The sequence below is a fragment of the Dipodomys merriami genome, unplaced genomic scaffold (assembly GCF_024711535.1).
Source record: "Dipodomys merriami isolate MVZ:Mamm:240054 unplaced genomic scaffold, mDipMer1.0.p SCAF_505, whole genome shotgun sequence".
NCBI lineage: Eukaryota > Metazoa > Chordata > Mammalia > Rodentia > Heteromyidae > Dipodomys > Dipodomys merriami.
The window spans coordinates 152768-176874 of record NW_027206075.1 but is presented as its reverse complement, the minus strand read 5'-3'; the positions used below and the strand labels follow the sequence as shown (position 1 = coordinate 176874).

General features: G+C 49.8%; 1 protein-coding gene across 3 annotated transcripts; it reads right to left on the bottom strand.

Moving 5' to 3' along the window:
- Window positions 1–297: 297 nt before the first annotated feature.
- LOC138810659 (organic anion transporter 3-like) lies at window positions 298–23865 on the bottom strand. 3 transcript variants are annotated; one of them, XM_069997824.1, is made up of 12 exons: window positions 23684–23865; window positions 21826–21905; window positions 20010–20379; window positions 7543–7646; window positions 6996–7150; window positions 5802–5970; window positions 3247–3370; window positions 2943–3058; window positions 2374–2588; window positions 1220–1328; window positions 882–1085; window positions 298–795 (listed from the first exon to the last, which is right to left on the bottom strand). In XM_069997824.1, the coding sequence occupies exons 1-12, from the start codon at window positions 23714–23716 to the stop codon at window positions 696–698; spliced, it is 1779 nt and encodes a 592-aa protein (XP_069853925.1). In that variant the 5' UTR covers window positions 23717–23865; the 3' UTR covers window positions 298–695. The 3 variants fall into 3 exon arrangements, with proteins under 3 accessions (XP_069853925.1, XP_069853926.1, XP_069853927.1); XM_069997825.1 differs by having other exon boundaries at window positions 20010–20346; XM_069997826.1 differs by lacking the exon at window positions 23684–23865 and having other exon boundaries at window positions 21826–21977.
- Window positions 23866–24107: the final 242 nt, after the last annotated feature.

The window sequence follows — 24107 nt, the reverse complement described above, 5'->3', positions numbered from 1 at the left end:
GAATTAACAAATACTGTTTTGAAATTTCTTTTGATCTTTATTAGTTTTCTGAATGTACTTGGTCAAAACAGTGTATAAGGAATCTGGCAATAAGGCAGAACTCCTGTACCTAGCCTATGGTCATTGGTAATAGCACCACAGAGTAGGGAAGATTGCACATGTCCGCATGAGCCCAGCTTGCATGTGGCTGTGTGTCCAATCTGTATGCCCTTGAAGTGCAGATGGACAGGTGTGTGCGGGCACTGGTCTCTATGGTAACCAGTGTTCTTTCCTATCCCCATCCCTGAGCAATATGGGTGGAGTTCTTTATCACTGTTTATTGAAATTTCCCACCAAAGGAAAGGTTTGGGGAAAAGAGAGGAAAGTATCTCTGTTGGACTGAATGGAGGGGCCTCAGGAGAAGAGGGAAAAGTGGCTGGAAGAGAAGGAATAGACAGAAGAATGTCCGGGCCTGGGTTGCAGGGAGGATGTAGGGATTAGGGAAAGAGACCCAGGGCTAAAAGTTCAAACATGCCAGGGCTGGACTGAAGGCTCTGGTTGAGGGGGTGGTGGCGAAGCCTCAGAAAGCTTCATTCCTAGGCCCTGGATCCATCCACGGCCTCCCCCACCCCTGAGGTACCCGAGGAGCTCAGAGGCAGGTAGGATCCTGGTTAGGATCTGTCTCTGGAGGGAAGAGAAGAAGGCTTCTGTTGTCCTCAGCTGGGATCCGGGCTTGATCCACCAAGCTTCAGAGGAATCTTCTGGGATGCCTTTTCTGCTTCTGACTCCTGCTTTGTCTCTTTTCCTTGCTGGACCCTAGGGACAGACAGCTTAGGAAAAGCCCTGCACCCTGACCCGTGCGTCCCCCATCTGGTACATGTAGCCAAAGGCAGAGAGCTCACCAGTTTTCCAAGTCTTCAATCGTCTCTGGCAAGGGCCGATTGAGAGTCTCAAGCAGGAAGAAGGCAGCAATGCCTCCCAGGAGAGCCATGGTCCCATAGATGACATTGGGAATGAAAGGCTGCACCTCACCGGTGATTTTCACCAGCGGGGCTATCATGCTGCCCACTCGGGCCCACAGGTTACTGGCACCCATACCTGTTTGTCTGGGAGAGTTCAGAGCAGGAATTGGTAGCCTGTGTGTGTGGTCCTTAGAGGATGGCCCTGGGGCAGGAGGATGCCACAGTCCCACATGGCTCTGTCTCCTTTGCCCGTGCCTCGCCCCTGGTCCAGTACGTACCGGATGACTGTGGGGTAGAGTTCACTTGTATAGAGGAAGAGGCAGCTGAAGGAGCTGGACATGCATCCCTTCCCAAACACGGCCACTGCTGTCCTCACCATCTGCATGTCTTCAAAGGGGAGAAAAGTAGGGTGCCGTGGAGTTCTGGACCCTCCTTATCAACCCTTTCTCCCTTTTTGCTTCCACTGCCAGGAAGCTCAAACCCAAACGTAAGACTGGATAACAGCCTCTCGGCTATTCCGAAATCGATGCCTGTTGTGTTCTGCTTTGTTTCTGATCCCACCCCACCCCCCTCTTCTGATTCCCTAATCTAATTTATATTTCGCTATGTATGTTGTTCTTCAACACTTCAAGATCTGTCGGAAGCTTATGGATGTTCTCAACAAACATTTATATAAAATCAAAAGTAGCTTCTTGCCGGGCGCTGGTGGCTCACACCTGTAATTCTAGCTACTCAGGAGATGGAGATCTGAGGATCAGGTTTCAAAGCTAGCCCAGGGCAGGAAACTTTGTGAGACTCTTATCTCCAATCAATGACAGAAAAAGCTGGTAGTGGCTCAGTGGCTCGACTGGTAGAGCGCTAGCCTTGAGCATAAAGGAGCTCAGTGCCTAGGCCCAGAGTTCAAGCCCCAGAACCGGCCAAAAAGAAAGAAAGGTAGCTCTTTTCAAGATCATGGTGGAGTAGGGTGTGTGTGTGTGTGTGTGTGTGTGTGTGTGTGTGTGTGTGTGTGTGTGTGTGTGTGTGTGTGTGTGTGTGTGTGTGTGTGTGTGTGTGTGTGTGTGTGTGTGTGTGTGTGTGTGTGTGTGTGTGTGTGTGTGTGTGTGTGTGTGTGTGTGTGCTTCCTTGAGCATTGGACTCTATTATAGTTCCTCCACATCAGCTCATCCCCTCAGCGAGTAACCTCAGGCAGGACACAGCCACGCCTCAAACATTCCTTCATACGCCATGCTGTTCCAAGTCCAAGTAAGGTCTGGAAAGGAGCTTTGAGAGAATAACCTAAGCTCTGGAGAGATTACAGGGACTCGTTCAAGGCAGCGCAGTGGATTAGACGCAGGACTAACAGAGCTGGAATCCTAGATCACCCCCCCTTTCCGGCCCGCGGCAGCATCTTCCACGAGACTTTTGGAGGACATATCTATCCCCAGCTTCTCACCTAAAGGCACAAAGATGAGACTCAAGATGGCTACTCCCGCCAGGAGCAGGACAGCAGCCAGAGTGATGCGCCGGCCCAGATAGGATATAGAGAGGATGGTGACGAACTTGGCTGGGATGTCCACTCCGCCAAAGATGATCTGGAGAATGTAGAGGTTGACTCCAAATTCTTCTACCCCCATAGCCAAACTGTAGTAGGCAAAACCAGTGGAGAACCTGAAGGACAGAGATGGATTGGCTGGCACCTTCATGTCTCAACCAGGCTGAGGCCTCTTCCCGTACTGGTCATTGGTTCCCCAGAGAGGACGGATGAATAGCTTCATTTCTTGTACCATCTACAATGGATTGCATTCTGTTTACATGTGACTTTGTGGCTTGGGGGATTGTGTTTGGATTTAGTGGGAGAGTTCTGGGATTGATTGGCCATGTCTGACACAGGTATGGTCTAGAGGGTCATGGCAAGGATGCTCACAATTGACCCCTCCTACCCACCCAGAGAATAACAGGACTGGAGGGACTCCGGGTTCATCATCCTGGCCTTGGCAGGTATGGATAGAGATGGTGACTTACCAGGCAATGGCAAGGCAGAAGGTCATGCGGCGCAGGGTGGGTATCCGGACCAAGTCAGCTAAGCCATACTTCACCTTGGCCAAGGAGATGTCCTTCTGTAGGTTGTGTTTCAGCTCCTTGGAACACAGGAGAAGGAAAGGTGCGGCAGAGGAAGGGAGGGGAATGCAGGCCTGCTGCCTTGAGAGGGCCCATTTGGAGAACCAGATGGAATGTGGACTGGGGGCCAAGGAAACAGAGGCAAGTGGAGACACTGGCCCCCAAGCACTGGGCCTAACCTCCAACTGTAAGCCTCCGCCACACCAACCTCCAAGCTGAGCTTTTCCCCTTCCTCCTTCTTGCCATTGTAGGCAGCCACTCGCCGGAGCGTCTTCAGGGCCTTGGAAGACTTTCCATTCAGGACCATCCAGCGGATAGACTCTGGGGTCCACCTGGAGAAGGAGAGAGTCAAATCCTAATGGTTCCCCCATTCCAGAGGACCCCCCCCCCCCACACACACCTTGAGAGACTGAAGGAATATCAGTCACCAGATAGGGGAACTAGGAAATCTGATCGGTCTGGCTGTGGAGTCTATGGAATTTAGACTTGGCCCAGCTTTGCACCTGGGCTGCCTGTAGCCAGGATAAATTCCAGCATCGTCTCTCTTTCTCTCTCTCTCTTTCCCAGTCTAGAAGAGCCTCTCCTCTGCCCCCTACATGGGTTGCTTGTTGTTGTTGGGTATCTTCCTCTGCCAGGAAGCCCCAGGCCATAGGCGTAGGAGAGGGGACAACATGTTCCAGGCTGTGCCTCTGGGGGGTCCTGTTCCTCTACCTCCCCAGCCTTGTGTGGGGCTCAGTTTCTCATTCCTTTGGGGGACAAAGGGCAGGATCATAGTCCCTGCACTCTCAGGGGTGTGTGTGGATATCTGTGGCCTTCTATTGTCTGTTTTCTGAGCCCGCTGTCCCCAAGATTACCAAAGGCTTCCTCCCACACATCGTGGCCAGGGCCTGGGCTTCAGCCTCCTCAAGTTGAGACTGGCACTGTGGCTTCCAATTAGTGAGCAGTAGGGGATCGAATCCCCAGCTGACCTAGGAAAACTTTGAGGCTCAGAGTGGGTGAGACTTGCCCAAGTTATAGTTTTTTTTTTCTTTTGCAAATATTGGGGCTTGAATAATTCCTCCTCCTCTTCCCCCCCTCCTCTCCCTCCTCCTCCTTTCCCTCCTCTTCCTCCTGTTCCTCCTCCTCCTCTTCTTCCTCCTCCATCTCTTCTTCTTCTTCCTCCTCCTCCTTCTCAAAGCTGGAAAAGCTGGCATTTTACCACTTGAGCCATACCTCCACTGGAGTTTTGCCAGTTAATTAGAGATAGGATTCTCATGGACTCTTCTGCCTAGACCAGCTTTGGAACTTGATCCTCAGATCTCAGTCTTCAGAGTAGTGAGGATTACAGGTGTGTGAACCACTAGTAGCCAGCCCAATTATACAATTAAGAGACTAAGCTCTCAGTTGTACTCTGCTGAACCCGGTGCTCCTGTTTTGCCTCCTATTCCTTCTCTGCTCCCAGCTTAGCCTGTTGACAGGCCTCTGGTTCTACCCCAGGCCCACTCACCATCTCCCTCCCTCTCCCCTCCCTCCCCCTCCCTCCCCCTCCCTCTCTCCCTCCCTCCCTTCCTCCTTTCCCCCTTCTCTCCCCTTCTCCCTCTCCTTCCTCTCTTCCTCTCTCCTTCTCATTGCCCTCTCTAGGAACTGCTCTTTTCATTTCATTTCCATGTAACCTTGCAGAATTGGTTTCTTCTCTGAGCCTCAGTTTTCTTATCTACTAAATGGGGACATTGATTCCCCCATCCCACAGTGATGCCATAAAGGTCAGAGACGACCGAGGCTGATGTCTGGAATGGGGCCTGTGCTTAATAAGAAATGCTCAACCAAGGTTGCTCTAAGATTTCAGACTCTCCAGGGCCCACTTGTCAGTTCCAGGACTGGGGCTCCAACAATGCTTTCCCGAGGCCCAGCTCCTCCTTGGAGCTTGGCTTTGGGTTGGACATGTCGGTAATGTTCATGCCAGTGTCGCTCAGGCACTTCAATTGGCCCAGGTTCCCAAGCTGAGACTCCCGCTTGAGTTTTCCTTTCTTTCCTATTTCAAATTCTGAAGTCTCCCTCATTGTGAAGATTCTTCCTCCACATTTATCTTTCAGATTTGTTCCCCGAAATCTCTCTTCTGTTGTTTGTCTCCCTCCCATGTGGGTCTATTCTGGGCTATTCTTTCACCAGCAGAACCTTGTCCAGGCCTGGTAGAACCCTCTGGAAGCTTTCCACATGAATATGATACCTCGCTTTCCCCGTCCCATCTACCTTGACTCATCTCCCCCCCTTCTTCAGCTGCAGGGAGTTTCCAAGTGTCCCCCACACATCTGTTTCCTCCTGCAACATGCGTTTTCTTTTTCATTCTTTTAAAAAATTTTAGTGCTAGTCCCGGGGCTTGAACTCAGGGCTTGGGTGTCACCCCTGAGCCTCTTTTTCTTAAGGCTAGCACTCTACCACTTGAGCCCCAGAGCCACTTCCAGCTTTTCCTGAGTAGTTTTTTGGAGATAAGAGTCTCACAGACTTTCCTGCCCGGGCTGGCATTGAACCACAATCCTTAAATCTCAGCCTCCCAAGCAGCTAGGATGATAGGCGTGAGCCATCAGCACCCAGCCCTGCAACTTGCTTTTATGTATGTAGCTCCTTCTCCCTGGAGTGACCTTTCTTGACTCTGGGAACAGGGTGTTGGGGACAGAGTTGGCCACCTAGGTTATGAATGAGATCCTCTCATTTGGTTCTGGGGGCAGTGTCCTGGTGGGAGGGTGCCTATGATAGGAGATGGGGGAGAAAGGGAGGATCACATACCATGATGACAGGGCGAAGATGAAGTAGGGAGCAGACACAGTGAACTGTAGCCAGCGCCACTTGGGGACAGCATAGGCCAGGCCAGACAGAATGAACTGGCCAAAGGTGTAGAAGTACCCGATTGCTGTAGACGAGATGGCCCTCATCCAAGTGGGGACCCACTCCACATCTGTGAGAAGAGATCAAGGACCAGGCTAGATAGAGTCCCGATAGCCCCCCACCCCACTTCCCCCGCCCCGCCCCAACAAGAAGGGGCACCAGCTTCTGCTTCCCGTTAGCTATGTGACTCTGTCCTGATCCCAATGGTGCATTTTGTAGGTGCTATAGCTGCAGCTTAATTATACAGGACTCAAGCCTGGGTTCAACTTCTTCCCAGCCTGTTCTCCTTTATTTGTGTGTATGTGCCAGTACTGGGACTTGGACTCAGGGCCTTGTGTTCTTGCTGGGTTTTTACATTCAAAGCTGGTACTCAGCCAGGCTCTAGTAGCTCACGCCTATAATCCTAGCTACTCAGGAGGCTAAGATCTGAGGATTGGGGTTTGAAGCCAGCCCAGGCAGGAGAGTCCGTAAGACTCTTATCTCCAATTAATCACAGAAAAAGCTGGGAGTGGAGCTGTGGCTCAAGTGGTAGAATACTAGCTTTGAGCAAAAGGAGCTCAGGGACAGTACCCAAGCCCAGAGTTCAAGCCCCAGGACTGGCAAAAAAAAAAAAAAAAAAAAAAAAGGAGTCTCACAGGCTTTCCTGCCCAGGTTGGCTTTGAAATGCAACCCTCTGATCTCAGCCTCCTAAGTAGGTAGGATTTCAGGTGTGAGCCACTAGCGCCCGGCTTTCAGTTTATCCACTTGACCACGGCTTCTCCACTGGCAAGTGGCTTCCTTTGTTTTGCTTTGATTTCCTCATCCGTATATTAGATATAATAGTTTTACACCCCCCCCCCCTTGTCCCTTTGTGAATAGGTTGAATGAAACTGTGTGTGCCTAGCAGAGTGCTAGGCCCAGGGTACATTCTCAATATTGAGCTGCCATTATTCTGTTTGTGGTTATGTCCAGTTAGGGCCTCTGCAGTTCTGAGTGGGGTGATACATTGACCATAGGAGCTCTCTGATGGAAGCAGACTTAGGCCCAATCTCTCAGCTTCTGCCTAGAGCTATCCAAGGCCCCCGTTCCTCGGCCCCTCCCACCGGTGTGGCTCACTCAAGATGACAGTGCTGAGGGTAATGCCGGAGATGCTACAGCCACACAGGAAGCGTAACAGCATGTAGACTAGGAGGGTGGGGCTGAAGGCAGCTCCCGAGCCGCTGGCCGCCAGCAGTAGGTAGCTGCATGTCAGGATGGGCTTCCGACCAAACCTGCAGCTCAAAGGAAAGGAAGGGCCAGGGCCAGTGACTCTGCAGGCTGTGGGACAAAGGGCTGCCTCCCCTCCTCCTCCACCAGGACCCAGTAGAGCATATGACTCCCTCCCTCCCCTAGACAGACCCTTGCTAGTAATTGCTGTTTTCATTAACAAGTTGGTGGAGTGCCGAGTTAATGAGTTATTTTTTTCCACCTCTAGTTTAGCTGACTGAGCAGAGGTCAAAGGACCACTTATCTCTAAGCAGCCTTTCGCAGCTCCCCGGTTTGTCTCAGCAGCTTTTAGGCCACAGAGCCACCGATGGTTTTCTGTTGGGTCTGGGGAGACCAGAGACTTCAAGGAGAAATGAGATGTGATCAGGGCCCACCCCTCCCCCGGCCCAAGTCTCACCTGTCAGAGAGTTCTCCAAACACGGGACCTCCAATCAGGATGCCCGCCATGAAGATAGACTGGGCCATCTCTTTCAGTTTGCCAGAGCTGCACACTAAATCCCACTGCACAAGAATAAGGAAGGGCCAACCCGGCTTAGCACAGACCCTCCCTCACACATGGGCCCTTCTGCCACTACCCTGCCCTGCACCCCTGCTTCCCTGCCCTGCCTCCTGGCACCAATTCCTCTTTCCACTTGATCCAGGCTCCTTAGGCTTGCCTGTGGCTCTAAGGTCCCTAACCCATATCTATATCTATATCTATCTATATCTATAGATATAGATAGTCTGTGTGAGTGTGTGCGTGCACCATTACTCAGGGTCTAGGTGATGTCCTTTAGCTTTTTCACGCAAGGTTAGTGCTCTATCACTTTGAGCCATAGCACTGATTTTCTGGTGGTGAATCGGAGATAAGAATCTCATGGAGGGCTGGGAAGGTGGCTTAGTGGTAGAGTGCTTGCCTAGCTTACATGAAGCCCTGGGTTTGATTCCTCAGTACCACATAAGCAGAAAAAGTCAGAAGTGGTGCTGTGGCTCAAATGGTAGAGCACTAGCCTTTAGTTTAGCACAGAGAGGTTCAGGGACAGAGCCCAGGCCTGGAGTTCAAGCCCCAGGACTGGCAAAAAATAAAAAAAGAATCTCATGGACTTTTCTATCTGGGGTAGCTTTGAACTGCAATCCTTAGATCTTAGTCTGCTGAGTTGCTAGGATTACAGACATGAGCCACTGGCACCCGGCAACTTCTGACTTTTTGGTAGTTAATTGGAGATAAGATTCTCACAGACTTTCCTGCCTGGGCTGGCTTCCAACCTCAACCCTCAGATGTCAGCCTCTTGCACAGCTAGGATTATAGACGTGAGCCACTGATTCCCTGCCCTGACACACAGATGTTTGAATACTACATCTTTCAAGTATATGTGGTCTGTCATGTAGATTTCCAAGTCTGCTCAGCTGTCCCATTCACATCTGTCCATAACCTCCTCCCTTCAGTCCTGCCTATGTCCCTATGGCTCCTCGATATCTCTTCTCTTCCCTTGTAAATACAAGGCCGGTCAGCCTGTACCCTTGACCGCATCCTCTGTCCCCACAGGGACATTGCTCTATTATTGCCACCACCTTCCAGCCTACACCTTCAGTCTTTCTCTCTCCTGACTTGTATGTGTTCAGGTTTCTTCATCTTGCCAGGCACTGTTGGCTCATGCTTATAATCCTGGCTACTCAGAAGGCTGAGCTCTAAGGATCAAGGTTCAAAGGCAGCCCAGGGAGACAAATCTTTGAGTTTCTTATTTCTCACCAACCACTTAGCAAAGTGATAGTTTTATAGGTGTTTCTATTAATTATTCACATGTTACTTTATAAATTAGATAGCTGTTAAAATAGACAGTTTGAATTGTTCTATTTAGAATTGCACCTTGGAAATCATTTTGCTGATAGTAGTACTTAAGTTATGCTTTTTCTTTCTTTCTTTTTTTTTTTTTTTTCTGGTCGTGGGGCCTGAACTCTGGGCCTGGGCGCTGTCCCTCAGCTTTTCAGCTCATGGCAAGTGCTCTACCACTTGAGCCACAGTACCACTTCTGGCTTTTTTTTCCTGCTTATGTGGTGCTGAGGAATCAAACCCAGGACCTCATGCATGCAAGGCAAACATTCTATCACTGGGCCACCTGTCTGGGGCTTTTTTTCTTTTTAAATCAATACAGTTGGGGCTTCTGTATCCTAACCTGCTAATCTTGGCAGTTGTAGACATTACTAGCTTCTACTGCTACTTTGTTTCTTCTTGCTTCTACTCTTTCTTTTCCTTCCTGGGCTCTATCTACTTACGAAGCCCCTAAACTTCCCCAGGACTCCTTCTAGATCCTCCTCTTTATTGACTTTCCTCAGGCCCTGCCACTTGCTCCTACAGCTGAAACTGCTATTTGTGCTAAAGATCCCAAATCCACATCTCCAACCCAACCTCTCTTTTGGCCCCCAGACCAGGAGATTTCTGCTTGAAAATGCAACTTGCTGGGTGCTAATACTAATCCTAGCTACTTAAAAAGCTGGGATCTGGAAGATCACAGTTTGAAGCCAGCCTAGGCAGAAAAGACAACAAGATTCCATCTCCAGAATAACTAGCAAAAAAACCAGGCTGGAGGCATGGCTCAAGTGGTAGAGCAAGCTCAGCAAGCACGAGGCCCTGTGTAACTAATAAATAAAGCCATTTAGATGCTATCACAGGGACATCATAGACTCTCTTGTCACTTCTCAATGACTGGCAGCCTTCTCATGTAAAAATAGTTATTTAAAAACTTAGCCAGGTGCCAGTGGCTCATGCATGTAATCCTAGCTACTCTGGAGGCTGAGATCTGAGGATCACAGTTTAAAGCTAGCCTGGGCAGGAAGGTCTGTGAGACTCTTATCTTCACTTAACAAGTAAAGAGCCAGAAGTAGAGCTGTGGCTCAATTGGTAGAACACTTACCTTGAACTGAAAACCTCAGGGACAGCACCCAGGCCCTGAGTTCAAGTCCCAGGACTGGCACAGACAAAAAATATTGCTTGAATCTGGATTCTTATATTTTCACTACTGTCCTAGTCTAGGTTTTAGCATTTGTCCTTGGCTTGTAGTGACAGCTGATATTTACTTACTAAGTACCAGGCTCTGTTCTAAACAAGCTCTTTCTGTATTTTACCTTTATTTTTCCTGTCCTGGCATTTGAACTGAGGGCACCAGGCTGGCTAGGCAGACCCTCTGTTGCTAGAACCATGTCTCTAGGTCTTTTTTGCTTTAATTATTTTTCTGGTAGTGATATGAGATTTTGTCCGGGGCTTGCCTTGGACTATGAACCTCTTACTGATGCTGTAGCTGGGATTATAGTTGTGAATCACCCAGCTTGTTTGTTGAGATAGAGTCTCATTTAGTTTGTATGCCAGCTCTGGGGCTTGAACCTGGGCACTGTCTCTATTTTTTTCCACTTAAGGCTAGTACTCTACCACTTGCACCACAGCTCCATTTCTGGCTTTTTGATGGTTAAATGGAGATGAGTCTCACAGACTTTCCTATCCTGAGTGGCTGCAAACTGTGACTCTCAGTGTTCAGCCTCCTGAATAGCTAGGATTATAGGTGTGAGTCACGGGTGCCTGGCTGGAATCTCACTTTTTGCCTTCACTGGCCTCAAACCTCCTGAGTAGAAGTGTGAGCCTCCATTCGCAGCCCTAACTGCTTTAATCTTCACAACAGTCTTCTTGTGTTTCCCATTTTATAGATGAGGAAACTGAGACATATAGGGGTGACTGTGACAGATTGAGTGTGTGTGTGTGTGTGTGTGTGTGTGTGTGTGTGTGTGTGTGTGTGTGTGTGTGTGTGTGTGTGTGTATACTAGGTCTTCAACTCAGGACTTTTTCCACTCAAGGCTAGATCTCTTCTACTTGAGCCACACCTCCATTTCTGGCTTTTTGGTGGTGGCTAATTTTAGATAAGAGCCTCATGGACTTTCCTGCCCAAGTTGATTTTGAACAGCAATCTTCAGATCAGCCTTGTCAGTAGCTACGACTATGGGCATGAGCCACTAGTGCCTGGCTATGACAAACTTCATTCTTATTTCTTCTTTCCTCTTCTCTCCCTGATGATCAGAATTGCTTTCGACACTTCTGTCTCCAATCAAGTTTCTGTTTTACCAAAAGTTCTCACTGGCTTCCTCTTGCCTTTTGTGTAAAGCTCTGTGGACAAGTTTACAAAGCTTTCTGTGCTCTGATCTTGGCCTGGCTGTCTGTGCTAATCTCCTGTTAATACCAGCATTCACCCTTTGCTCCAGCCATCACAAACGACTTGTGTAATGAGGGCTTAGAAATGCCTCCTAAGAATGTTTTGGACATAAAACAGGATAGGGGCAGAGCCACACAGCCCAGGGAACTCTTCTACTTTCTTCTTCTGAAATCAAGAGAGGGTGAGGGTCGATAAAGACTCCAGGTCCCAAAGTTGTCCCAGCGTAGCCCAGAGTGGCCCAGTAAACCTGCAATCCCTTCTAGCTAGGAAGAGGCCTGCCTGGTGGGGGACAGAGGGCAGAGGAGGGAAAAGATAAGGAGGAAGTAATAGTAGGTAGCTTGAGAGACTGCCGATACTTGTGGCATGCTGTGTATTGAAGCCCTGAAGGAAAAATCTACAGGAAAAGATCTACCGTCAATCTCCCATTTCCCCGGTGACCTTGAAGGTGGGTGGCTCTTGATAAAGAAATGGTAGAAGACACGTTGGCTGCTTTTCATTTGCTTCAGAGGAAATCCCTGGCCTGGACTTGGGTTCTTTCTCCCTTCCTGTGGATAGGAATGGCGAGGGCAGGAACAAGGCTGAAAGCCAGCTATTGAAGATAGCAGAGCAGTAAGAAAGGGAAGCCTATCTATATTCTTTAAGCCATGAATTATAATCGATTCTTTTGTTACAGTGACATAGCCTATCTGGATGTATCCCACAAGAGACTGCAAATGAAAATTAGATTTACATCTTAACCTTCATGATACTAAATAGTTTTAAGAAATCAAGGATCTAGAAGTGGCTCAAAGTGGTAGAGCTCTAGCCTTAAGTGAGAGAGCTCAAGGACAGCGCCCAGGTCTTGAGTTCAAGTTGCATGACGGACCAAAAATCAAAAACTGAAAAACAAAAAAACCCCATCATGTTGGGGCTGGGAATGTGACTTAGTGATACAGTGCTTGCCTACCATGAATGAAGCCCTGGGTTCAATTCCTCAGTACCACATACACAGAAAAAGCTGGAAGTGGTCCTGTGGCTCAAGTAGAGTGCTAGCCTTGAGCAAAAGATGCTCAGGGACAATATGTAGTTCAAGCCCCAAGACTGGCAAATAAGTAAATAAATAAATAAAATCAAGAATCTAGTCAGTACAAATAACTTATACCTGTAATCCTGGTTCGAAGCCAACCCGGGCAGTAACATCCATGAGACTCATCTCCAATTAACTACCAAAAATTCTGGGAGTGAAGCTGTGGCTCAAGTGATACAGTGTTAGTTTTGAGCATAAAAGCTCAGGGACAATGTCTAGGCCCTGAGTTTAAGCCCCAGAACCAGAAAACAACAACAACAGAAAAAGAAAAAGAAAAAAAAGGTCTGTTTTGTTTACGACTCTATTTTCATCATTTGGAACAGTACCTGGCATCTAATAGGCATTTAATACTTGAATGAGTAAGCATTCCATAGAAAGAACAGAGCGATGTCAAGCCTTACAGGTTTAAAATATGTTTACATCTATATGAGAGGTCACATGGTCTACACTCTCAATACTGGGAAGAGATTGGAGAGCCTCTCCTCTTCAGAGTGAGCCTGTGTCGGGATGGATAGTATCAAGTATCAAATCACAACCACATGGCAGTGAGAAATGTTATTACTTCACAATGAGACTGGAGAAAAGACTCTGGCAGTTCGTCTACCGGGCAATTAACGTACTTCAGTGAAGTTTTAACAGTAAGAAGGAGGATTGCCTTGTGGTTAAATATTTTTAAGATATTGGACTTCAATTGCACTCTAAATTGCTCCCAGAGATTTCATGGTTAATGAAGCTCATCAGAACGGATAAGAAAAATGTGACTGTGGCTTCCCTGCAGGGCAAAACAAATCCATGGGGCTCAGACCTGACATGTGTCACAATTATGGGCTGAATTATATCCCCCTGAAAGACACAGTGAAGCTCTACTTTCTAGAGGTTCAGAATGTGACCTTTGAAAATAAGAGTTGTAGATATAATTAGCCAAGTTAAAGTGGGCGCATACAGGAGCCGAGTGAGCCCTTAAACCCCCATGTCTTGTAAGAAGAGGAGAGAGAGAGACATACAGAGATAATGCCTTGTTAGCTAGGTGTTGATAGTTCATGTCTGTATATGTGTGTGTGTGTGTGTGTGTGTGTGTGTATGATCTTGAAGAAGTATATATATATATATATATATATATATATATATATATATATATATATGTACACACACACACACATATTTAATGCCAGGAACTTCCTTTCTGTGTACCTGACCCAAGCAGGTGGGCAATGAATATTTAAGAAGTGGACCATTAGGATGCCCAGACGCCCCACTGTGGGTGAGGTGGACCTCTCTTTTCTTCCGCTCCCAGCATTCACTGACGGCAGAGGGCACACTGCCTCATGGCACTCTAGCTACTTATTTACTTGTTTACTTTCTCTTCTATGTTCTGCCACCTCACCAAAGGCAGAGAGCATCTTATTTGACTTTTTTATCCCTGGCAGTTAGCAAAATAGCTGGTAATAGTAAATGTGAACATTTGTTTAATGGATAATGACTGAGTTAAACGGCTGGGTTAGGGTATGTAGTTTGGGGATGTGGGTAGTCAAATGGAGCCAGGCATCTTGCCCCTCCATGTGGGGAAATTCTACACAGCACATGGACTCTTCATATACTAACTCCAGTACTGACTTTAATGCTCCTTTCTTGGAGTATAACTGACGCTCAAGGGAATGGAATTCTGAAAAGAAAGGGAAGAGCACCTGCTCCTTTGTGTCCTCTATAGGAATGTGGTCAGGAAGGAAGCTCAGAGGAAAGCTCTGCTAGTCACGTTGGCTGCTGTTATGATGGCCATTTCCCCCCAAAGCCTGAGCTTTGGAGGGTAGGTGACTTGTTCAACCTAGCTCTGTTCATTTCAAGGAAAATCCTTCGGCTCAGTTCTGCTGAGCCTCACCCCCCACCCCTGCCCCGGGGTCCTTGACCATGAACACCGCTCTCTGAGGTCTTGCTGTGTGCCATGCTTTGAGCCTTGGACTGCCAGATGAAAGACATCTAAATGGGAGCTCTTATTCTGAGCCATGGTAAAGCAGTGTAGCTCAGGGCAGAAGTGCAGTTTGAGGAGGGAGGCAAGGTTAGAGCTTGGTGAACTGATTAAGTCCAAAGGGTGACGTGAGGACAGATGGGAAGTAGAGTAGCAACAAGCAGAGGGACTAAGTGGGGGTAGATACAAGGTGCATCATAGAGGGCCTACCAACCCTGCCAGTCCTTCCAGGATGGAAGCCCTGCTGAGTGGGAGGAAATCTGACTTCACACAAATCCCACTGAGGGCAAGGAAACAAACTACTTTAGCTCGGGATCCCTTTGGAGCCAGCTCGGACCTCATGGGACATCACTGCTGCCCTTGTGTGTTCTCCAGCCTTGTTAGCTCCCTGTGTACCAAGCGTCTAGGGTGGGTGGGGGGACTTCCAAAGGATGTGGATTCCCAGCTCAGCCACTTAAGAGCTGTGTGTTTTTTCTGTGGTTCAGACTCTTTAGCTGTGCCTGTAGGTCCATGGCACCTGCTTTGCAGGATTGTAAGCAATGACCTAGAGAGTACCAAGCCCCCAGTACTACACCTGCAAAAGAGTGGGTCCTTCATTCACACTGGCCATTAGGTAATGAGGGTCACATGTGGTTGTGAGGCTCACTAGGTCATGTGATGTGATAACTGGGGCATGGATGCTGGGATCCGGAGTCTGATCCACCACACATGTGGTAGATGAGCTCAGTGGAGTCCTCTGTGTGGTGAGGATGGTAGCCAGCCCTGGTTCTCAGGTCCATGGCAGGAGGAATGCAGAGCACTGCTAGCTCAAGGCCTGTATACAAGGAGATGTTCACAGAGGGACTTCTTGAATCCAGAGAGCCCGCAGAAGGCCCACGTCCCTCTAGTGTCTGTGGCCAGGGTTTCTCTAGGTTAGGGCTGTCACTGGGAGCAAGGTGGGGCTCTCAAGTCAAGATCCAGGGCTAGAAAAGAATGTATAAGAGGAAATGGCCAATGCTTGGAGTCCAGCAGGGCTGAGGGCAGCCGGTAGGAGTAGGAAGCTGGAACAGAGTGGATGTGAGAGATGGATGCGTGTCCTGGAGCTGGGTGGTTGGGAATTTGGTGATAGAAGAGGGTCAGAGGTGTGACCAGTGATTCTTCAAGAGGGAGCTCTCTCTGGAGTGGAGATCTTACTGGGCAGACTCCTTGCTTTTCCAGCAAGTGTGTCTGTGTAGGAGACAGGATCGGGAGGACTGTTCAGACTATCTTCCCCCCAACATCCTTCCTCTCTCTGGTAACCCTGGCTAGTCACCTCCTCTCTCTGAGCCAGGGATGGAGCGGTGTCTCCATCCCTCTTCTGATCCCCTAAGCTTTCCTGGCTGAGGAGACTACACATTCCTTTCTCTTGGTGCAGCAAAGAAGAGGTCAGGACTTTCCCGAAGGAGCTTTGCTAAGACATCCAGAAGAATACAAAGGCCTCTCTTTTATGTCTGCGAAGTGTGAGGTCCCTGCCTGGATGCTGGGCCCTAAGTTTCCTGAAGAGGAATTATCGCTCACAGCCCCACACCACTGGCCTCAGCCCCATGATCCTCAGAGCCTGGCCTGAGCATGCCTAAGTGACATGCGCCCTTCTAACACACATGGAGTAAGTCCTCTAGTTCTGACTTAGTAGAAGTAGCTACTAGGGCTAATTAAATGCCTTGGAGGTACCCCACCCCCCGGCCCTGTGGTCAGAAAGTACTGTCCTTCCCGTGGTGCTATGTATTGGTTCCTTTACCCTTCTCACTCGCTTTCTTGTCCCCTTTCATAGATGAGGAAACAGATTTTCTGAGAGTTGTGACATGTTTTCATAGTCAGCCCGGGCAGGATGTGAACCCTGGCTGCCTGCCTCCGGGTGACTAGCCCATGCTGCTGGTCTAGGAAATGGTCCTGTGCCTCTACCTACCAGGATCACTTGGACTGAGCTTGCATGTTGCCAAATATCCCTGCCTTCATGATTACACTGCCCCCCCCCCCCATCCCAGAGCCTGCGCGTTCAGCCCTCAATCTCTGAACAAGAGACACACTCAGCCACGCTCTGTATCTACAACATAGGAGCCAGAACGCCAGCAGACACAGCTTGTATCTGCCATGGCTGAATGAACAAATAGGCAGAGGGTTCCTCCCTGGCTGTGTGCTGTTGACATTGGTGTGCTGAGTCTGCCCACTAAAGTGTCCATGGCTGGTTAGAGAATCCCCTCATCCCCCACCCTCTACCCCCCACCATGAGTTCTCCTAGCAGGGAGTCTCCAGAAAGCTAGAGCCGGAGGCAAAGCTAAATGAGATCTGACACAGCCAAGAGTTCAGCCCCACTGGGATGCTGGCTGCAGTGGCTGGAATGGTGACTGGGAATTTGGCTGGCAGAGGTAAACTGATGCTTGACTGGGCCCTAAGCCTATCACCTGTGCCAGCCACCAGGATGTGTCCCTGCCAATGCAAGAGGGAATTCCACATCCCCATGGGAGGAAATCTTGCATATCCTCCCACGGAAGGGTCCTTCGTCCAGCACTGAGTGAACACTGGGCTACGGACCTAGTCCTGAGGTGACAGGCTTGGGTGGAAAGAGACCCGCCATGCCCTGGAGAAGCTGCCATGATGGAAAAGGGCCCATCTGTGGAACAGGCCATCCACCCTTAGGGCACAGGGCGCATGGGCAGTCTGACAGATTTGGGGTCAGGAGGTATGCAGCTGTATGGAACATGTGCTCTGGGGCTTGGCTCCCTGGAGGTTGACTCTGTCTTTTGCAACTGCAGTGGTTTGGGCTAGTGACTCGTGCCTCAGTTTCCTCATCCCTGAAAACGGGATCCTTAAGGTGCTGACCTCAGAGAGCTGTTGTGACCACTAAATGTGCTCATTTTGACAGTGTGCACACTTCTCGCACATGTGTAACATCTTGTTAGTGATGGTTCTATTTAAGCACTTCCTGTAGTGTGTGTATGTGCGCACGCGCACCAATATTAGGGCCTAAACTTAGGGTCTTATTGCTGTCCCTTATCATTTTTTTGTTTTTGTTTTTGTTTGTTTGGGGCTTGAACTCGGGGCCTGGGCGCTGTCCCTCAGCTCTTCAGCTCAAGGCTAGCGCTCTACCACTTGAGCCACAGCACCACTTCCGGCTTTTTTCTTTTGCTTATATGGTGCTGAGGAATCAAACCCAGGGCCTCATGAATGCAAGGCAAGCGCTCTACCACTGAGCCACCTTCCCAGCCCCTCTTGTCATGGATTCTTGTGCAAAACTTGCTGATGGGTCAACAGACTGCTACACTAAAACTCTACCAGCCGCTCTAACCTTGTAGATGGCCTGAAAATCAAGAAATATTTTGAATACTTGATACATTTCACATACTATATTTGAAGCAGGGGGGGAGGTGGGAATTTTCATCTGGGGGCAAAGTCAGAGCCACAAATAGAACAGTTAGAAGCACAGCACTGCAGCCAGGCCTGAGTTCAGATCCTGATTCTGCCACTTAATAGGTCTGTGACCTTCTGCAAATGACTCAGCCTCTCTGTGCTCTAGTTTCCCTAGGGGAAACTTGTTCAGAAAAATCTAGACTGTTTCTATGTGTGAAGTGATGAGAATAGTATCTGGCACATAACAAATGCTATGCATATAAGTAAATATTTGTTTTCAAAGAAGGAAAATTACATAGACCAAGTATAATTCCTTTGGGATTGAACACCAACCTCTATCTATAGAGGAAATAAAGTCTGTAAGCCAGGCTGGGCCTTAGTTTCTTTCTTTCTTTCTTTTTTTGGGGGGGGGAGGCGGTCCAGTCATGGGCCTGAACTCTGGGCCTGGGCGCTGTCCCTCAGCTCTTCAGCTCAAGGCTAGCGCTCTACCACTTGAGCCACAGCGCCACTTCTGGCTTTTTTTTTTCTTCTGCTTATGTGGTGCTGAGGAATCCAACCCAGGGCCTCATGCATGCAAGGCAAGCACTCTACCACTGAGCCACCTTCCCAGCCCTGGGCCTTAGTTTCTTCATCTGTTAGAGATCGTAATACTGCCCTAGAAGAGGCCACATGCCCTGGGATTACGGGACACTGTCCCCATAGGGTGGCATGAATCCCTGGCTTAGCAATGTAGTTCCTCCCATGAGACAAAATCTGCATCTTGCATTCCAGGGGCTCATGGTTTCCAGCGGGGAATGAAAATTTCCTCTCTCCTCACATGCTGCCTCCACCCTGAAGCCAACTTGCCTTCCTTCATTTGGTTTTCGTTTCAACACCCACAAACATTGCTCTGTACTGATGAACTTCACCTTTCAATTCCAACTATGAAACTGACCGGCTATGGGATGATGAAGAACTGTTTCCCTTCTCTGAGTTTTAGTATTTTTTATTTATTCTCCCTCTCCCTCTCTTCCTCCTCCACCCCCTCTCTGTAAGTCCTGGGACTTGAACTCAAGCCCTGGGTGCTGACTCTTAGCTTTTTGCTTAAGGCTGGCACTCTACCACTTGAGCCACAGCTCTCCGTCCAGCTTTTTGGTGTTTAACTGGAGATAGAGCCTCATGGATTTTTCTGCCCTAGTTGGCTTTGGACTTGAATCCTTTGATCCCAGCTTTCTGAGTAGCTAGGGTCACAGGCATGAGCTACCACTTCCCAGCTATTTATTGTTCATCTATTAAGGAGATAGACAGTACTCTCAGCAAATCATTGTTGCTGGAATCAAATGAAAACTGCCTACAGTGCACTGAAATGGACCTGGCAGGTCAGCAGATGAAGAAATGACAACCCCTTTTCTTCCTTTTCTTCCTGCTATGTCCTTCTGCCTAGCCTGTCATTGAAGACCTCTGGTTTCCAGACAGCCAGCAAATCCATGAAGGGCTGCGTTAGAATGGGAGGTGCACACTGCCTGCCAGTCTGTTCAGCTCCCTGAACTCTCTCTTACCTTGCTACCTTTTGCACAAGATGTTTTCTTCCTTCCCCCCATGGCCTGGCTAAACCTCTGCCTACCATTCACATCTCAGCTCCAGAGAGTATTTCTTTAATGCTTATCAGTTCCTGTCTCCCACGCAGCCCAGGCATAGGTCAGAGTCTAAGGTCACTGCACAAAGTTCTTTGAAAGATGGAATTTCTAAACTTCTGTGTGGCGCTTTCATTCATTGGTGTCTCCCCACTAGGCTGAAGACCCAGCAGGAACAGAGATGTGTGTGTGTGTGTGCGCGTGGGTGCGTGCGTTCGCGTGCGCATGCACACTCATTGGTCTTAGAGCTTAAACTCAGGGCCTGGGCACTGTGCCTCAGCCTTTTCATTCAAGGTTGCAGCTCTATGACGTGAGCCACAGCTCCACTCCCTACATTTTGGTGATTCATTGGAGGTAAGAGTCTCTTGGGTTTGTCTATCTGCCTGAGCTACCTTTGAACCATGATCCTTTGATCTCAGCTAGGATTTATGAGCCATCAATGCCTGGACAGTTTTGCAAATCTGCAGAGCTCAGAACTGAGCCACCCGGACCTCTATAGTTGTTGATGGAAGCGATCAATGTTTTGACTTGGATTGTAAAGGAACCCTCTTTGCCATTGATGTACTTGGACCTGGAGCCTTCCTCTGCCAGCCTAGCATCTTGTCCTGGAATCCTGGAAGTTCAGCTGCAAGGTATGTGGGGGGACCGGAAATAACTGGGGGAGGGGTGGGGCAGACATACCTCCGTCACAATGGTGTCCATGGTGTTATTGTAGACCCAGCCATCCAGACAGGGCTCCGTGGCTCCGTGGGTCTCATTGGGCAGGCTGGCGTTGGGCAGGTGAATGAAACGGAGGCATTTCTCAGGCTTTCCATCCAGGCCCCTGGGGAGCACCCAGAGCTCTGCTGAGGCATTGGGGGATGGGCGGCAGTGGTGGGCAGGGGTGGTGGCCGTGAAGATCTGTAGCAGGTTGTGGTTGGCCATGCCAAGGATTGGGAGTGCGAGCAGGGTCACGTGCAGGTACTGGAAAGGGCCCATGCTGCCCACACGGTCCAGAATCTCTGAGAAGGTCATGGTGCTGGGGGAGATGAACCAGAACTGTAGACCAGGCCTGAGGTGCAGAGGGGAGGGTGGGTGTGAGTGTGTGTGTGTATGTGACACATAGACCTATGGAGCAGTATGGGAGCACACATTTGAGGATGTGTCCAGGTATGTGTGTAAACACGGGTGGGATTATGTGTACATACAGGGTAAAGATGCAAGGACAAAGCTGGGCATAAGTGGCTCACACCTGTAATCCTAGCCATTCAAGAGGCTGAGATGTGAGGATCATGGTTTGAAAGCCAGCCCCGGGCAGACTAAGCCTGGAGATTCTTATCTCCAGTGAACCACCGAAAAGCCAGAAGTGGAGTTGTGGTTCAAGTGGTAGAGTGCCAGTCTTGAGCAAACAAGCTTAAGGACAGAGCCTCAGCACTTGAGTTCAAGCTCTGTGTGCATACACACACACACACACACACACACACTGATGTGAGGACACACGGATTCACGTGTGCATGCACAGGGATGATATAGACGTACCTAGCTGCATGGAGCTGTGTAGGGATATCGGTTGTGGCTGTCTGTCCAGGTGTAGGGTGAGGGGCCCTCAACTGTGTAGACATTTAGTCTGGTTCATAGAGCCCCAGTTGTGAGTGTGTACCTGTGCACATGCACCCCCCCAGGCTAGTCACACATGCAACATGTATGTATATATGTATATGTGGATGTATGTGTGCAGACATGTGCATGTGAGTATGTATGTGTGTGTGCTGTATACGTGTGTGCCTGAGCACACATGCACTCCCTTAGGCTAGCACACATGCTGCATGTATGTGTGTGGCATGTGTGCATGTTTGGATGCATATGTGTGCACAACACACTCCTGTTGGCTAGTCACATGTTGCACACATGCACAGGTATATATGTATGTCTATGTATATGCACACACTTCCCCAAGCTAGTCATACTTGCTGCATGAGTGTATGTGCATGCACGTGTGTATGTGCATGCATGGACACACATGCTTCCCTAGGCTAGTATATGTACTGTGTGTGTATGTGTGTGCATCTGTGTACGTGTGCCTGTGTGTATGTATGCATGGATGGGTGTGCATGTGTGTGTATGTGTGTGCACACTCACATGCTCCCCTAGGCTGGTCACACATGCTGCATTCACACATCCACACAATGCAGTCCACACAATGCAGGCCGCATAGCAGGGAGTACATGGCCAAGTCTTAGATGTTGGCTCTACAGGATGTGCAGCGGAAGTGGGTGGGGGACAACCCCCGTTGCTGCTGGCAGACCCACCAGGGCTAACTACGCGCAAGGGCCTCCCCCAGCCCAGAGCCTCCATTCCTGGCTTCGTTCCCCGTAGATAGAATATCCGAAAGAGCCCAGGTAGGTCCTGGAGGGCATCTGGGCCTCCACGGGCCACACTGAGGAAGCGGGGCCTGGCGTGGGGGGAGGGGGCAGTGAGCCCTGGGTTCTGGGCTGAGAGACCCTCCTTCCATTCTTACCTGCTGGCTCGGGCTGGCTCCGGCGGGGCTGGGCGCAGAGGTAGCTGAGTCCGTGCTCTTTCCTTCTTGGGGTCTGGCCGCTGTTGGACAATAGCTCAGCTCCAACAAGCTGTGTTTGTACCTCCCCCAGGGGGGCCTTATATAAGGCATAAGCTGTTTCCTGGGCTAATGTTTGACTTTCTTTAGAGGATTAATATCACTGGCAGGGAGAATTTTTGTGAACCCACCAAGCCCAGCCTGAAAGGGCTGCCTCAGCGAAGGCTGGCAGGGCCGGGGGTTGGGGGGGTGAGGGAACGGCATGGCTCAGCCTACAGGGCTGCTGCCTGGACAGACGGCTTAGCAGGCAGGCTCTCCCAGGGAACAGTCTGGGAAGGGGTCTGTCTGGCGTGAGGGTCCTGTGGCCTTCAAAGCTCATGTCCTGAGACCAGTCATTGGGAATTCTCCATTATATCACCGTCTCCTGCCCACGGCTAGATATATGGGGATCGCTTTCCAGGAGGTGTCCTTGCTGCCTCAGGACCGCCATGTCTGGGGCCCATGGAGCAGACAGAGCCTCTGGTCTGCGTCTTCCCCAACTCAGTTGGCCAGCCTTCCATCCTACCGGTACTCCACGACCTTGCTCTTCTTCTGCTAGGTGCTTGCAGTGCGGGGGGACCCACTGCATTTCCTTTTCTTTCCCCTGAGTATGATTTAAATGATCTAATATACTGTGGGAAGGGTCGACTCCCACCCTGTTTTCCCAGGTGCATACAGATACCAGGCAAGCCACCAAACATAGGTGCAGATGGCCTGACGCCGGCAGTGTAATCTACCTAAGCCTGGCTGTAAACATTCCATCATGGGCCCAACCGAAAAGCACCCCCCCCACCTCCCTTGACCTAGTGGCTTTTTCATTAACCTCTGCCTCCTTGCTCAGACCTCATAAAACCCAGCTCCTGTCCTAGCCGTACACACAGTCTCCAAGCCGGCAGGAAGGCTGTGTCCCTCGCTGCTCTATCTCAATAAACAGTCCTTGCCTGTGGAAGATCCAGTCCAGCCTGTTTCCATCCTTTTCCCTTTATTTTCCCAACACTGTGTGTTTGAAGCCAGGTGCTGGTGGCTCCCATGTGTAAATTCTAGCTACCCAGGAGGTTGAAATCAAATCAGGAGGCTTGAAGCTGGCCTGGGCAAGGAAGTCCATGAGACGCTTCTCTGTAATTAACCAGCAAAAAGCCAGAAGTGGAGCTGTGCTCCAACTAGTAGAGCACCAGCCTGGAACCAGAAAGCCAAAGTCCAAGCTCGCACACACGTGTGTGTGCACACAGTGTATTATTTTCTTGCACAAAATGTAGGACGCTTTGACAAACTAAACCAACTGAAGCAAACCAAACATCCAGCCCAGGAGAGTCCCTCAGTTTCGAGTCCTTTCTGGTAGAGACTTACATCTCAAACCCCATCTTCAAGCAGCCCCCTTGGGGGCAGTTACCCCTCATAGCCTCCCTGTTACTGTTCTGCATTACCAATGGGAAAAGCATCTCCCAGCCAGAAAATGGCAGGAAAGGTGAGCCCAAGTTTTCTATGAAGTCTAATGATCCATATCTACTTTTAGAACCCCCTGGAAACTGCTTCCCCGAAAATCCCATCTGCTCTTGGGAGGGCCAGGAGCAATGCTAGGGAGGGACCCACTGAGTGCTCCCTTTTTTTTGGCTGGGGTGAGCTTTTTTTCCATTCTCTTCTGGGTCTCCTTCCTCCATGAAAATGGCATCCAGCCTCCCATGGCTCCTCCCTCTGGGGTGCCAGCCAGTGCTTTACCCCCCCCCCCCCGGCCCTGTGTGGGGTCAGCTGGTTAACTCGGGTTTCACCCCTCCTCTCTCCTTACCACCTGGGCTGAGCAGTTATTGACGTTCTTCATCCAAGTGGCCGGAGCCAGGGCAAGATCATCCCGCAGTCATCAAAGGAAGATTAAATTATGCCCCCAAGGCAGCCGTGGGCTTGTGGTAGGAAGGTATTTTTGACGGGGAGGCTTGCAGGAGAAGTTGGGCTGTGGACGTAGGTCTCCCCTCCGGTTCCGCTGTTCACTGGGCTTAGAAAATGTCAGGTTCTTAATTGGCTTGGGTCGTCGAGGCCCCCCTGGCATTGTTTAAAGAAGCCTGGTGACTTCCCTGAGGTCACTGGGGTGGAGCCACAGCCTGCACATCCCCAACTGCCCAGCGAGGGGCCGGAGAGGAGTCCTGTGTCCCCGCCTGGCCTCCAGTGCTTAATGGATGGCGCTGGACTCCTGGTACCTGAACCAGATTTAAGGT